The following is a 16,796-nucleotide window of genomic DNA, read 5'->3' on the forward strand; positions in this document are numbered from 1 at the left end:
ATTTGCTGAAATATTTGGTAAACACGGTTTTAGATTGAATAATGAGGCATGTACAAGTACATCTGGAAACAACTTGCTAGTTTTGTTTAGTATTTATTTATTTATTTATTTGCACAGTTAATAAGATAGTTATGGGCAAAGCATACAGGTGTCCTGAAAATGCTTTTCCTCCTGTTTCCCCCCCCCCCCCAAAAAAAAAAAAAAAAAAAGAGTATTCAACAAGAAGGTTGCTGTTTAATAGATCACAAAAAAATTATTTTAAGCAGTCAGCACATCCTGCAATGCTACATAAACAATTATACTATGGGATATACACAGATATGTGGTTTCAAGTCATGGCCTTCAGTAATAATGCAGTACTGTCTACAGGAAAATTGTACGTTTGATAGAAAATAACACTCATTCTTTCCATATGCCTTTTAAGAGTTGAAGAAGGGGAAAAACTTGTTTGTGCTAATCCTGTGGCAAATATGAATGGTTTAACAGCGAGCATGTAAATTGTTCAAATCAAGAAAGGAGAAAACGCATTTTATTTTTTAGAATAATGATTTGGCTAGATAAAAAGTGAAAATTTGAACAAACAAAAGAAGGAAGAGGTGTGGTCCGGACTAAAGTGTCCCCTTATCTAATTCACAAAAGGGATATTAAGCATTCCACCACACACTATAATACATTGGAATCCCTTACCCAGTCAGACAATTAGTATGTAAATCAGTATTGTGTGAAATCAAATTTGCAAACAAAGGACCCCCATAGATCTATTTGTATATTGTATTACTTTTAAAATGGTCCAAATGTTTAGGGAAGTAAATTCTTTATTCCTTCAACAATATTTGAAGAGTAGGAGTAGGTTTGCAGGTTTGTTTGCTATATGTTGAAGCAAATTTACATTACATTTCCATTTTTGTAAGTGGTGATATTTTAAATAGGCTTTTACATGCAATTTTGTTGACCACTACCAAAAGGTTTATCTGCGAAGCTTCCATTTATTCAAAACATTTCTAGATCAAAGGAAATTTAACAAAAATGGTATATAGCATGACGATTTTTTAAATAGCGGCAGATTGCTGTCTCATTTGCCCTGGGAACACATTGAATCCACACCCAAGCAAATCCAAGAACTGGCTGAAAATGTGGCTCATGTCACTGCTGTATCACACTGTTGTTTAAAATTCAGTATCCCTTTTACTTAGAATAGATAACACAGGAGAACCGAGTCAAGTTGTTATAACTTGGAACCAACTGCTACCATACTACATTTTTACAATCACTTCAGAGTAGCTGACTTTATGGTAAGTATTGAGTGTGGTCGATTTTCATTTAAGGTAATGGCTATAGGAGATTTTGCACTTAAAATGATTTTTAGAACGTATGTTGTATATTGTACCAAACTGACCCTGAGAAGTATTTTGAATGTGTGGCTTTCAATAAGCATGCATTCAGTAAAGTGGGTTCTTAGAAGAGCAAGTTCTGGCAAAAGTTCTACTTATATTCTTAATTATTTTGTTATGTACTGTACACTACATGGAGACATACAGTATATAAAACTCTGCCAAAGCTCTGTTGTGCAGAAAATAATGATGCAGTATTTGGGTTCAGGCTACAGCCCAGTGTTCTAGAGGAAAGTGGCAGTTGGCTTGGGACAAGATGTGGAAAAGAGTTGTTTTTTATTTTTTTATTTATTAATAGTACTGGATAAAAGACAAAAATGGTGGTCTATAGTTTTAAGGCAAGGTGATTTAGAATGCTGTTTTATAACGGTTCCAAAGCTTCATTTGACAATCCACACAGATCTTCTCAGAATATTTTATGTAGAGAGGCATGGTGGTACAGTTGTTTGTATAACTTCCTTAAAGCTTTAGGAACCCATGTTACCTGCCTGAAACATTAGCTTTAGTCTTTATTTTATTCTTATTTTCTTCCACATCACAGAAATTTCAATGTTGAGTAGCTATTCTAAATTGGCCCATTGAGAGTTACCTTATTAGGCATAGTCCCTTCTTTGCAAATTAGTACTATTTGAGTAAGGTCTTGGCTCCCTGCATTCTGGAAGACTCGAATGCATACTCCAGGCAAGGTGGCTCTAGGAACCTTCTGTCTAAGCCAGTTTGCCAAAAAGTGGAAGTAATTTGACCGCACAATACCCCTATTTACATGTGTATGTACTTTTCACGTAATATGTCATCAGATCAGATGACACGTTATCCAAGATGATCCATGTATCAGGTGCATTTGCTTTTGAATGTGCTATTTGTTATGGACAGCCTGTGACTAGTACAGAAATCTACAGTAACAGCAATTCACAGCTCTGATTCTGATCAGTCTGAATGTACTTCACCGTAATGCCTTTCCTGGTGTATCCATCATTTACCAACATTAGCACTGACCTCTCAAAGTAAGACTATTCGGCAGTAACCTTTCAAGCACATCAAAGTTGCATTCAAACTCTTAACTACATGACACCTCTCCAGTGGGGAAGCACAATAGGACAGAGGAGAACCCTCCCCACTTAAGTCTGTTTCTAGAGCCAACATTTTCTGATTATATGTAGCCCATGTTTTTCAACCAGCCACATAGCCTGCAGTGCCAGAGTAGTTATGTCACACATGCTGTGAGCTGGGTCAAGTTTGTATCAGTGTCACCAATGTCTAGCATTACAGCTAACGTCTACACTACATTTTTTGTGTGGTGTGTTCGCAAGCAAGGTTCCATGGGGCTTCTGCATGCTTAGCCTGACAAAGCTACATGGGTCATCAGGTGCTCATCCGGCTGATACCATCCCAAGGCCTACTCATGGGAGTCTACATTTTTGGACTGCTTTTCTTTGGCCTCTTCTTTTAGACCAAATTTTAACTTTTCAAAATTTATATGCAGTGAAACGGAGGGAAATAAGGCTATAATAAAAATTAACCTTCACATATCCAGAGCTAATTTTAGATTGTACTTGATTTTCTTGACGACAAAACAAAATAATCACTAGTCCTATATTAACAAGGACACAGAATTAATTTAATTTTGAATTCTTTATAATCAGTAATTTTAGTTGATATTTACATATTGTAAGCTGTAGCTGACCTTTGATCCTTTACTATGTATTTTATGTTCTGTGATAAGATTTGATAGCATTAAGTCAATTGTAGAGTGCTGTGTACTGCTTTACGCCCAAGTCGATTCTTTATTTATCCTACATATCACTTACCAAACAAGCTTGATGTACTAAATGGTTATCTCTTATCAAACTTCGAATATTTTTATAGGGATGCACACCTACATTTTTTTATTTTTGCTTATATAACTGATTAAAAAGGAGTAGTACTAGTTGGATTGTCAAATGTCCAGAGCACTGTGTTTTTTTTACTTTCAACCATCAAGATAAATCTTATAACCAATTCTCATGCCCCTCATGCAAATGATTATGGAGGCAATGAAGTGACTGCCTAGAAACCGCAAGTATCCTGTTCCATGTCTAGAACAGACACTGTAACAATGGACTGTTTCGGTTTATTCACTGATTTATTTTGCTTTTCAGATCACAGTTCATAATGATACTGGTGGAATTTGCATCCTGTACACCTACGGTCTTTTTTGTTTTTGGCAAATATTTAGACTTCAGTGGGAACTTCAGTTGATCCTGTTTATTAATCTGGTTTGGAATATGTGATATACTGGGCATTTAGTCGAGTAATTTGACATGCTCCATTCACTTAAAGTATCCATTTTAAATCTATGATAAAATAAATAGTTCCACCTAGGAGATTTGGTTTAATTTGCTTAAAGATAGCATAGACACTAAACAGGACCTCATTATATATTGTTCTAAAACCGGTGCAAAGAAAAAAAAATGTTGGTTAGGTTGTCATGCATGGCTTAGAATCACAAAGGTACTGAAAAGGCTTCCTGTGGCACATTCAGCCAAGCATTGCAGTGTGCTACATGTAGGCTAAGTGGGCAATGTTTGCCATACCAGATTGTCCCACTCACAATGTATCAAACTCAGTTCTCAGGATGAGACTGACCAGAGAAGGTCAAAGTGGCAAATAGCAGCCTTGTGTAGTAGGGTGAGTTCCTGTTTACTGTACACAATATACAGTGTATTGATACCACCTGATTTCATGAGCTGATTTGGGGGGGGGGGGGGCTTGGTTGATTGAATGAAGTACAACTATACGTACTTATACATGCCTGATACCCTAGATATATTTAAACTTACTTGACATACTTGTTGTAGTAATATACAGAATGTTATTAATGTCCTTGTGTAGCTGGTGTGGAATATAAACTGTAGGATTAATTGCTGCTTCATCATCAACATCAATACAGTTGTTTGTTGAGTGTGTTGCATGTCAGCACAAAATGCAACTCTACAAAACCGCTTATTCCATTTCAGGGTGCTGGAGCCTAACCTTGACAGCACTGGGTGCAAGGCAGGCTGGGACAGGGTAGCAGTTCATTCTGGAACCAATCATGAACACGTTTGCACTCATTTTCACATGTAGCCAATCTAAAAATGCCAATCTATCTTTACATTTGCATCTTTGTGGATGTGGAAGGAAAACTGGAGTAGCTGGGAGCAAATAAAACACAGTGAGACTTGCAAACTCTATACAGACAACCACCAGTATGGGAGTGAACCCCAGGAATTTGGATTTGTGAAGTCGCATTGCAGACCACTGTGCTATACAAATTCTGGAGAAGTAGGGTTTAAATTTTAACCTGGATATGGGAGGAGAGCAAAAAAAAATAGCTAAGTAAACCAAGTAATTATTTCTGTCACGTCAGGTATTGAGATGGATAAAAAATTAAACTTGCTTTTCATTTTTAAAATCTGTTTGATAAACTGACTTATTTTGTTTTACTTCCACCAGAGTTCATGGAGAGGCTAGAACACTGGACAGTCAACAGGTTAAAAGCAGAGGACTTCACCTTCAGATTTGTGGACTTGTACTGGACCATCAGGCCACATGGCACTAAGCAGCTTTCGTCTCATGAGGACCCTTCGCAACTCTCCAGCAGCCTTGCGCCGTAAATTCAGCAAAGACCGCACTGAGAGTCTCTCCCATGGTGATCCTTTGTTTAAAGTGCATTACCTGGGTATGGAAAAGATCTACTCCCTTCAAGTGGATCAAGCTGAGGAAGCAATTACCCGACTGCTAGAGGGGCTACCTGACAAGATGGCCAAAGATCATGCACTTGTAGTTCGCCCACGCTACCTGGAAGTTAAGGAGATTGCCACAGGCAGGCAGTTAACCAAGACTTACCTTCATGACATTGCTTACTGTGCAGCAGACACTACACGGCCCAATATTTTCTTGTATATATGTAAAAATCGGGGCCAACAGCTTCAGTGTCGAGTATTCTGGTGCAGCAAGGCTAAACGAGCCAAAGCAATTACTGCTTGTTTGGCACAGTCTTTTGAGAAAGCTCTAAGTGACTGGCAGGAGACTGTGCTGGCAGAGAAGAATGAAGTGGAGGCTGTGGTGAAGGTAGAAGCTTCAGGAAAAGTCTCCAAAGAGGAAAGGAGTCCATCAGTGGCATCTAGCATACAAAGAGGTCAGTTCATGCAAAATATGATAGGTACCTTGTTTCCTGTACATGAAATAATCAACATAAACAGATTTTAGTTATTTTTATCACAGGCTTAATAAAGCCAGGTTAAAGCTTATGGGAAATGTCAATACCATGAATCAAGGTACCTTGGTTGCAGCCTAACTAGTACATAAATTTGAGCTCAGTTCTGGTCATTACAACATAGCAAGAGAAATGTTGACTGCTATTAAAGTGTCTGCATGAAATATTAGAACAGCTCAATTGTTGAGTAATCTGTCTGGTTTGACGGAACGAATGGCAACATCTCATTTATCAAAAAAGACGGAGTAAGGTGGCATTCTGACAACTACTAGTCTTGGGTGTACTATCACTTACACGAAGCTCAACAGACGATGTTGTGGTTTTAAACTGTGACCTTCCTACAAACAACTTTGCAGCCAAAACATGTGAAATTACCTTTTTAAATCTTTCTCCTAACCTGCAATGCCGCAATACACAGAAATATAGCAAGCGCAACAAATCAAGTTTAACTATGTAACCAGCAACCTTACAAGAGTTATAAGGAATTACCTTTTCTATGCAAAATGTTCTGCTTTTAAAGCACCTTTTTGTTTTTGAAGCAGTTTCAAAACACAGAGAACAACATTGCAAAGCCCGTATTTAAAACTCCAGTCCACACGTTGCCCTCGGTGGTTTTTCACTGCTTTAGTTTGGCCCACAATAGAGCTTTGTTACCACTACCTGGAGCAATTTAAAAATCATTAGACAACAAGGCTTTTTTTTTTTTTTTTTTTTTTCACATTCTCTATGAAATATTATGTTTGTGTATGTAACAGTAAATTTCTCTTTTGATCCAGTTTACTAAATTTCTGATGACTGTGAAAACATTTTTTTTATTGGCACACATCGACCCTGCACTTGTGGTAAAATTTGTAACTTAATTTTTGATTTTTAGAATCCAAGAGGTGGTTAGGCTGCTTGCTTACAATGTTAGCTGTGCTTCCTAAATACCGTGTATGTTTCACCAGTCACCCACCATGACTTCTCTACCTGGACAATCCCAAAATCATGTTGTGTACTTAAGTCAGCAGAACATGAAGTAAACCAATGATGGAGTCAGCCCCTTAACTTCAGAGGCCGAGGGCTTTCATAATGGGTCCTATTGAAATTCCCTTTCCTTTGTTGAATTTATTACATTATCTGTAAAACAAGTCCATTAACCTATATACTGTAACTATACCACAGATTATACAGTAGGACCTTTGTGACTATATGCAAAGTGCATTTTTAGCAAACTAAGTGTCATCATGGTTTAATAAGCACATGACAATTTATTTAAGTTTATTTTAACCTCGATTAACTTGATTTTATGTGGAGACTAGAGTGTACATATTCTACCTTGATCCAGTGTATGCCACCATTTCCTGTCCAAAAAAAAAAAACAAATTGTTTTACTAGGGGGTTCACCCCCTTGCTCGCTTCGCTCACCAACCCCTCCTGCCTGCACTATGTGCCAGCTACTTCGTATCTCTGCCACTCGTGTTGCGAAGAGGGCGACAGATCGCACCCCAAGGTGACACAGGTGCTCCTCCAAAACCCCCTTTTAAATGGTGATACAATGGGAAACAAATTGTTTTTTGTTTTTTTTGTTACCTCCTCTTTGCATGATCAGCTGCTGGCTTGCTGCTGCTGCCGTGCCATCTGCATATCACGTGGCGCTTCAAATATTGAAAAGCCTACTGTCCTACTCTCTGTCTTTTATTTCCGGCCCTGGGTGTGGTTAAATCTTTTGGCACATAGTCTTGTCTCGCGGGACTAACAACCTGACATTAAAGTTCGATAAATTCTGAAAAGAATACCAAACATATATGTAGTTTTTAAAGTAAGCCTGATTCAAATTGTGACATAAAATCATTGCACTTTTAGATTTAGGATTACAGTAATCCCTCCTCCATCGCGGGGGTTGCGTTCCAGAGCCACCCACGAAATAAGAAAATCCACGAAGTAGAAACCATATGTTTATATGGTTATTTTTATATTGTCATGCTTGGGTCACAGATTTGCGCAGAAACACAGGAGGTTGTAGAGAGACAGGAACGTTATTCAAACACTGCAAACAAACATTTGTCTCATTTTCAAAAGTTTAAACTGTGCTCCATGACAAGACAGAGATGACAGTTCTGTCTCACAATTAAAAGAATGCAAACATATCTTCCTCTTCAAAGGAGTGCGCGTCAGGAGCACAGCCTGTCAGAAACAGAGAGGAAAGCAAACAAATCAATAGGGCTGTTTGGCTTTTAAGTATGCGAAGCACCGCTGGTACAAAGCTGTTGAAGGCGGCAGCTCACACCCCCAACGTCAGGAGCAGGGAGAGAGAGAAAGAGAGACAGAGAAAAACAAAGTCAAAAATCAATACGAGCCCTTTGAGCTTTTAAGTATGCGAAGCACCGTGCAGCATGTAGCTTCAGGAAGCAGCTGCACACAGAAGGTAGCAACGTGAAGATAATCTTTCAGCGTTTTTAGACGAGCGTCCGTATCGTCTAGGTGTGCGAACAGCCCCCCTGCTCACACCCCCTACATCAGGGTCAGATAAAGTCCGCGCAAGAGAGAGAAGAAAAGTAAGTTGGGTAGCTTCTCAGCCATCTGCCAATAGCGTCCCTTGTATGAAATCAACTGGGCAAACCAACTGAGGAAGCATGTACCAGAAATTAAAAGACCCCATTGTCCTCAGAAATCCGCGAACCAGCAAAAAATCTGCGATATATATTTAAATATGCTTACATACAAAATCCGCGATAGAGTGAAGCCGCGAAAGGCGAAGCGCGATATAGCGAGGGATCACTATATATATATATATATATATAATGGTTGAAATAGTTTACTGTCAAATAATGCAGAGAGTACGCGACACGTGTTTCGCCCTAATTCTGACTCATCAGCTCATACGCCCCTAACGTTGCGCCACGGCGTGTGGTTCGTTTATTTGACAGCATGTAGATCGGGGTAATTACATTCACGGCATTCGTAGTCTGAATCACACTCTGATTGTATGGGTGGTTACCTACCAGGTATATAGTATGGTAGATTAGATTATCATTTTAACATTTTCCTGGCTGAGTTTAGTTAGTTCTACATTTTTCTGTTTCAGTACTATCACTTGATTACTCTCTGTGTGTTGACCTGCCCTGTTGAAGTTACATGCTCTTTTTCCATTAGTAAGGGCTGGGATACCAAGTGAGTCTACATATCGCAGAGTTTTTTTTTTTTTTTTGTTCTTAAAGTTTTGCACTTTACAGGTTAAATATTCCTAATAATTTACATTTATTAGTCTAGTTTCTGAGCCCACTGAAACAAAATTTTAAGGCAGCATGAGATGGACCCAATACCAGCATTGTTGAATCCTGTGATGCTCCCTGCACTGGAAAGAACTCCAGTCCATCGCAGAGCACACTTGGCACAAACTCCTGTGTCTTTAGGATGTAGATGGAAAATCCACGGAGACTTCAGCGGAACAGGCAAACTTGACCTCCTGGAGCTATGAAGTGGCACTATTGCTACTAATACCATGTTACCCAGCCTGCCTAACAGAAATGTTTAGGTTTATTTGATCTCTATCAGTGGATATCTGTGCGAACCTCCTTGCCTAATTTGCAAGGTCCAAGAGTAACTCGCACAGTCTTGTGAACTGTGACATCTAATACAGAATACAAGGCATACATGCTGATATTGGTAATTTTGATAAATGACTCAAAGCTTTGGCATTTTACTCTTAAAAAAGTTATTAACTGTTTATTTCTTTTATACATGTGAAACAGATCTGTGTATTTTTTTTTTTTTTTTTTTTTATTTAAAAAAAAAAAAATGCAGTTTGCCTGTTGGTACCTTGTCTTGTGCATTTAGAACCTCTCCAGGGACCAGATTTAGGGTACAGTTTCACATTTGTAGCAACAATCCTTACTGGCTCCCCAAAGGTTAAACATGCATCTTTTGCAAAATCATAAACGTTTTCTTTATATGTGCTCTTGTTTAGATGTTTCTCTATTTAACACTGTCTCTCTCTCGTGACTTACACTTTGAACTCCATTGTAGGGGTATACGTATGTACTGTAGATTATAATGGCTCAGTTTTCTACTGCTTTGCAACTGCAGTATGTTTGTGTGCTGGCTGAAACCTGCAACATGTGGAGGTTTTAGTGTGAATCTCTTGGATAAAATGTCTCTATTCTTACTGTATTTTTAATGGGGAATGAATTTGTATAACACCTTGCTGAATCAGAACAGATCTGATCCGTCGCATGATCACCTGCAGTCAGACGTTCGGGCGTGTACTGTGCTCTACGTGCCTACTGCTAACAAAGGACTAATGGTATGCATTGAATGTGTCTAGCTTCCTTTAATCCCATACCTGTAAAGGTGGTTGGGTGGATGTTTGCATGTTTCTAAATGCAAAACCAACTACAACTGTAGAGCAGGGGTGCCCACACTTTTTTGGCTTGCGAGCTACTTTTAAAATGACCAGGTCGAAATGATCTACCTACATTTAAAAAAATAAAAATAAAAAATATATATATAATTACTGAGTATACTTTATTCATAAAATATATGTTGTCGTTCCTTGCATAACTGAATAACCTTTATGGCACAATAACAATTCAATACATTTATGGTCACTACAGTATTTGGATTTAATAATCTTCATGTGGGAAACGGCTGACTCGCATAAATAAGTAGAGCTGAATAACGCAGTCAAGGAGGTAGCACATTTCCTCATGTTTGGGTACTTTTCCTCTGTGAGTTATTACCAAAAGTGTCCAAGAGCCCCAGACTTCAGCTGAATGTCATCCTGTAACTAGATCACAGCCGGAGTTTTGCAGTAGCTCGCGCGTTTGATTGTGCATGCGGGACGACCAGTGTGTTATAAGAAAAGAGATCTCGGACTGGCCGCCCTGTATGTCAATCAAGTGGGAAATGCCATAGGGAGGATATATGATAGACTAACGTTTAAAAACTTTTTTTTGAATGCAACACAATCTACCTGCACTACCTTTCCGATTTACCGGTCGATCACGATCGACGCATTGGGCTCCCCTGCTGTAGAGGCTAATCTGTGTCACACCATGTATATACAGTAAATTCTTGCAGTCTGGTGTATGGTGTTTACTTTATTTGACAATAATGAAAAAATGTGATTAATGTCAAGCCAAAGTATACTGAATCTCCTTGAATTAAAAATAAAGGTGATATAATTAGTGTTATTCCATTAAAGCTAATTCTTGGCATGAGTTTAGATTACTCATTAGTCATGCTACATTAATTTTGTTAATTGAGGTGTCTTTTATTTCGAAGTTAGTTACAAAACGTGCATAATATGTGACTACCATTACAATGTTGTGTATTTTTGATACATTTATAAAGATTAGTAATAAACCTCCATGTTTTTCTTTTTGTGAAGACAGTTCGCTGGAGGAAGAGTCAGATTTCACGCGTTCCCTCGAAAGTGAGGATGAGGAGGATAACGGATGAACACCGCTTGGGAAGTTAAATATGAGACCAAGGAGCCTTATGATGATGAGGGAATATGAAGGGGACCAAATCAGCAATGATGGCAAACAACGAAGGGTTTCACTTTCAATTTGAGGACTATTGTCAGTTAATTGACAAGGAAATATATATATATTTTTATTTTTATTTTGACATAAACAAGACGTGTCTTGTATATTGCAATAGAATTTGACTGATAAGCTTAGTCTCATTTCTTAGTCATCTCAAGGTTTGCCCCTTTTTAATGTTTTACAGGTGTTCTCTTTACAGTGTACCTATTCAGTATTGTAATATTTTATGATTCTCTTTTCATGAAGCAAATATCATAATGTGAAATCGCTTTTGTTTGGTTATGACATTGTTTTGTTTTAATAGAATAGCCTAAAAATCCTCTACCAGATAGCCTTGGCGTACTCCAACACGCTCAGCCTAACGTGCTTGTCTCCATGTCCCCTGAATTTGGACCAAGTAACCTAACAGGAGAGCAGAAGCAGATCACTACATCTGTCGGCCCTAGTGAGCCGAGTTACCGCATTGACATTTTATTTTATTTTTTTTCAGCTGGTCTGATAGAAGTACACTAGCATATCCAAGCCTTGGATGTTCAGTAAAAATGTGTTCTGGCAGCATAATTGATTTTGAAATGTAGGTAGAGTTCTGCATTTTTTTTAATAATTAACAAAACATAAAAGTAACCTCAAACTGTCATTGGCTTCCCAACCCCATGCTGACTTCAAGTAGTAAGTGATTTAAGCAAGGTGCATTTTTACCCTGAAAAGTAACTTTTATTTATTTTAGCAGTATGGTCCAGAGGCCATGATTTAATGCATTAAGCTCATTCATATGTAGTAATGTATTTGGATGAGCCAGGCAGTAGTAGAAGTGGATCTGTATTTTCTGAGGTACCTTCAAGATTGTGTGTGTGCGTGTGTGTATATACAGTATATATAATATTTTTATATAACAGCTAACATCTAAGTATTTAACTGTATTTACTGCGTAACTGCTGTGCAATTGTTTGTAAGTAGCTAAAATTACATAATGTGCTTTGTCAAGCCATCAAATTAGACACATTTACAGGCTGATGATATTTTCAGACAAGCTCAGAGTATCACTAAAATGTCACAAAATAACTGCATTTCCTTTTTGTAACTTAAGAAACCGCATGGGTGTAAGAGACTAAATGTGCATATTGAGTACAATAAAATTCAGTATTAATTGGCAGTTGAATGGATATTGTGTTGCTTGCACCTGAGAGTCAGTTTTGTAATTTCATTAGCATGCAATTTCTGAACATGCAGATTTTTTTCTTTTGAAAAGTAAGGTTTAAATCTTTTATGTACATGTGTACACATCCTCTACATATACATATTTTGAGCATAATTAACGTTAAGTCCAGTTTGCCTATTAAAATATACATTTATTATTAACTGATGAAACGATAATATTTTAATAGTCAAACTGTACATAAACTTCATTTACAAGCTCTATATTAGATTAGTTAAGTTGCACAGAATCTGCATGCTAAGCGTAGTCTTTGAGATGAAAAGTATTACCCAACATGTAAAAAGCAACTCCATACTGAGCAAGTGTGAAGTACTGCTGACTAGTATTTGGCGCCCTCTACTGTGTAGAGTATTTTACAACAGAGCACATTAGCCTGCCCACGAACCTGCTGGGTTTTAAAAGATTTTGACTCCTCAGGTCATCATAAAACACTTCTTCACATTTTAAAAATGAATGAATTTTTAAATAAAGTTTCATTTTTAAATAAGAGTATTTAAAGTTTTTTTTTTATATATTTTGTTGAATGTATGTTGGGTAGTATAGTATGCACACAGTATTATATGAATGTCACCCCGCCCCTCACTTTTTAGTGCATGTGATGTTTAAACATTTTTTCAACACTTGCAGAGTATTTTGAATAAATGTAAACCATTTTAATTATAGTTCTGTTTTTCCACAAGAATCTAATTTTAGTTTTCAGATAATGTTTTTGAAGCACAATCCCCTTTGTAATGTTTGTTTTTTAGTCAAGTTTTTTAAAACTGCCACTTCTAAATATATATGAAGTATTTTTTTTTTGTTTTTTTTGTAATAGTTATTGCATAATTTCTTAAATAAAACCTACATCAGTGAACAAAAGTGAGGTGGTGAGTCTTTTGTGTACCTCAGTGTTTTATCAAGGAGTGTCAGTCTAAAAAGGCCTCTTATACTATGCCACAGGTCTTTTTGCTCCAAATCTGAATTTTCAGTTTTTAAATAACTATGAATAGCTAAAAATGGTTGGAACATCTGAACTGCATCCATCCATCCATCCATTATCCAACCCGCTGAATCCGAACACAGGGTCACGGGGATCTGCTGGAGCCAATCCCAGCCAACACAGAGCACAAGGCAGGAACCAATCCAGGGCAGGGTGCCAACCCACCACAGGACACACACAAACACACCCACACACCAAGCACACACTAGGGCCAATTTAGAATCGCCAATCCACCTAACCTGCATGTCTTTGGACTGTGGGAGGAAACCGGAGCGCCCGGAGGAACTGAAAATATGCTGGAAAGGCCTTTTGGATTTTGGAAAAACCATCTATCAGGTTAAAAAATGAAGCTTAAAAAGCTGTAGACATTTCTTGGAAGTGATATTGCCAATGATACATTCAGTAAAATGAAGAAACACTTAGCACTGCTCTCTCTCGACAAGGCAGCTGGGGTTCATGTCCCAGGTCCTCCCTGTGTGGAGTTTGCATGTTCTCCCATGTTTGCCAGGGTTTCCTCCCACAGTCCAAAGACATGCAGGTGAGGTGGTCTGGTGATGCCAAATTTCCTTGATGTGTGTGTCTCTGCCCTGCAATGGACTAGTGCCCTGCCCAGAGATTGTTTGTTCCTTATGCCCAGTGCTTGCTGGGATAGGCTCCAACTGCTCCACGTCATAAAGCAGGTTTAGAAGATGGATGCATGTTTTGAGAAAATAATACTGCATACAAATTGTACCTTTATAAACAGAATTAGCAGTCTCTTGTCCAGAGTGTCAAGAAAAAGGATGGGCTTATTTCAAATGTGTTTTGTCTGTTTTCCATTACTCTTATGTCCACAGCAATATTATTTCAAATAAACTGTTTTATATCAAGAGCATTATCATTTTCCTACTTTTATAATTTGATTTATGGTCCTGTGCAGCTTGTGATTGCTAAACTGACATGCAGTGTCATGACGCATTTTACTGGACAGCTCTAGATGCCGCTACCTGGCTTTCATTTGAAGTATTACAAGGAAGTCAAGTCTGGCATTTTGAAAGGCAAATGTATTAAAGGTTACATGTGATAGCGGAGCAATATTAGTTAAGACTGTTTATAAAACTGTATTTAAGTAAAGATTAATTTGAAAATGTTAAAGTAGGGGCTAAGAATAAATGTGAGAGTATGTACACTGTCAGTCAATACCCTGGACATTCCCAGAAGTTTTTGATAGAAATCAATACCTTTTTTTATCAAGACAGCATTAAATTAATTTAAAAATATAGCCAAGACATTAGTAGCATTTATAATGGCAAATGAAGCTTGAAATAACTGATTTATAATTTATTATTCACTTATAACTGCAAAGCAGCAGCCATTCCTTCAGTGTCCTAATGGTCTGCTCCCTTAGCTTTGTCATTAATTAGTCCACTTTAAATGCAAATTGGTTATTAAAGAAACCTTTGGAATTGCATTAGCACTGCTGAAGCCTGTTATTCTGTTCACTTCGTTTACAAGATACCAACATTTCTAAAGTTCAGTTCTGGGCTCAAAAGTGGCCAAAATAAAACAGCTTTCACAAGAAACATGTCCACCTATTGTGTTTTTTTTTTTTTTTTGGTTATTGCAGTTGGCAGATTACCAAGAGACTAAAGGATTCATTCAAAGTTTGTAGTGTGAGAGAAAAGCGCCTTACAGGTCCTCTGCTGGCTTCTTCATTAAATGCACTCCAAATACCAACATCATCTACAACAGTGAAAAGGCAACTCTGGGATGATGCTCTAAGTTTGAAAGAAAAAGCCATATACGAAACTGGCAAATTAAAAGAAAAGATTTAAAGGAGCAAACAAACACTGACATTGGGCAGATGATGACTGTGAAAAGCGTCTTATGTTCCACATCGATGAATCATCTCTTCTCTATTGAAGATGGCTTTGGTGTTTAACATGTGTTACGTGTAATGAAAAAAGTGGAATCTGAAAATGGATTCAAAAGTTGAACCTCAGTCTCCATAGTCGACCATTCGCTGATAAAAGTACTTTTAAAGTAAAGCTACTTAACACTGTTCTCATTTATAGTAAGACCATTTATAATACAACACTGTAAGAAATTAGTGCTGACAGGATATTAAGCACCCTGCCTTTAATTTCTAATCTTCAATGGTTAGTAGTCAGAGCATAAATCAAATCAGACCTCTTCATTTTAGGCTTCTAAAAATCCTTTATTACTGTTCTGCACAGAAGATGATGTAATAAGTATATAAGTTTAATATGTCACTGTGCTAAGTACAAAAAATATTTTATAAATCCACTCACATGTACAGCTAACACAAGGCCAGATTTAGCACACAGGAGCTCATCATTTAGAACTGCTAGGCAAGCATTAGAAGACAAGAAAGGGACAACTGTGAATTGGGCATTGTACTATTTCTGTGTGTCAGAGTCAGCATGACATTGGATCTTCTTTTCCTTCTTTGGAATGGCATGATTTACCTAAGTGTGGGCCTGCACATGGAGAAAGAGTATAAAGCCTTGGAACATTGCCTGGCACACCTTTGAAGCCGACGGACAGATGGGAGATAATGTCATCTGATCCTGAAAATCCTTCCAGTGCAGTGACGAAAATGGCAGACTCTACACAAGGTCTTGTCATGGCTTCCTCATCTGTTATGCCGCATAAACCGTCATTAAAGAAAGATAAGTTTTTTCTTCTATGTGATTTTTTACCGCTGTATCACTAAGGGGGGGGTATAGCCTTTTTATATTATATCTATATAGTTCTGGATTATATAACATGCCGCAATTCCCTCCATCCATTATCCAGCCCGCTATATCCTAACTACAGGGTCGTGGGGGTCTGCTGGAGCCAATCCCAGCCAACACAGGGCGCAAGGCAGGAAACAAACCCTGGGCAGGGCGCCAGCCCACCACAGGGTGCCACAATTACTAAAGAGCTTATTCCAATCAGGGAGCTAGCGCCCCCTGCTGGATTCAGATGACCCCCTCAAACTGGAATTTACGCGTATAAGCATCTTAAGTAACCTATCATTGCACAACAAGATGCTGAGGTTGCAGGTAAGCAGAAAATATTAAATAAGAAACAAAGTCACTAACAGAGTTCCTCTGGCCCTTTCTCTCAACAATTTCTTTGTTTCATTTAGAGTAACAATACAGGCGATCAGACTGTGATGGAGTGCCATGGTGGTCCGCTTTGGTAATCGGCAGCTGAATGCTTACGAATTTCCTCCATGCTTTGGTGTTTCCTTTTCCCCGGTTTACAATATCCAGTTGCTGGAGGTGTGCAGTCTGCATTTTCTCTCTGTGTTTTTGTCTTTTTCATTTTCCTTCTGCACCCCTGTTGTGATGTGAAATTTTGCATATAAGTTGATAAATATTTTGTATGTCTTTATTTGTAACTTAGACAAAGCAATGTAATATTAGTGTTACATTATTGATAATAACAGCAA

At 37.9% G+C, this 16,796-nt stretch overlaps 1 protein-coding gene across 4 annotated transcripts in view; it reads left to right on the top strand.

The window, feature by feature from the left end:
• The window catches only part of si:dkey-19b23.8 (uncharacterized), a 73,679-nt gene extending 62,342 nt beyond the window's left edge, over positions 1-11,337 (top strand). For 3 of the 4 annotated variants that reach the window (XM_028798349.2, XM_028798352.2, XM_028798351.2), the window contains 2 exons: positions 4,866-5,550; positions 11,004-11,337. In XM_028798349.2, coding sequence (XP_028654182.1) covers positions 4,962-5,550; positions 11,004-11,089 — 675 coding nt within the window. In that variant the 5' untranslated portion in view covers positions 4,866-4,961 and the 3' untranslated portion in view covers positions 11,090-11,337. Of the gene's footprint in view, positions 1-4,865; positions 5,551-10,999 lie in introns of all 4 variants that reach the window. The other variant, XM_028798353.2, reaches the window with a different exon arrangement.
• The last annotated feature ends 5,459 nt before the right edge of the window (positions 11,338-16,796 follow it).

This window comes from Erpetoichthys calabaricus, chromosome 3 (genome assembly GCF_900747795.2).
Source record: "Erpetoichthys calabaricus chromosome 3, fErpCal1.3, whole genome shotgun sequence".
Classification (NCBI taxonomy): Eukaryota; Metazoa; Chordata; class Cladistia; order Polypteriformes; family Polypteridae; genus Erpetoichthys; species Erpetoichthys calabaricus.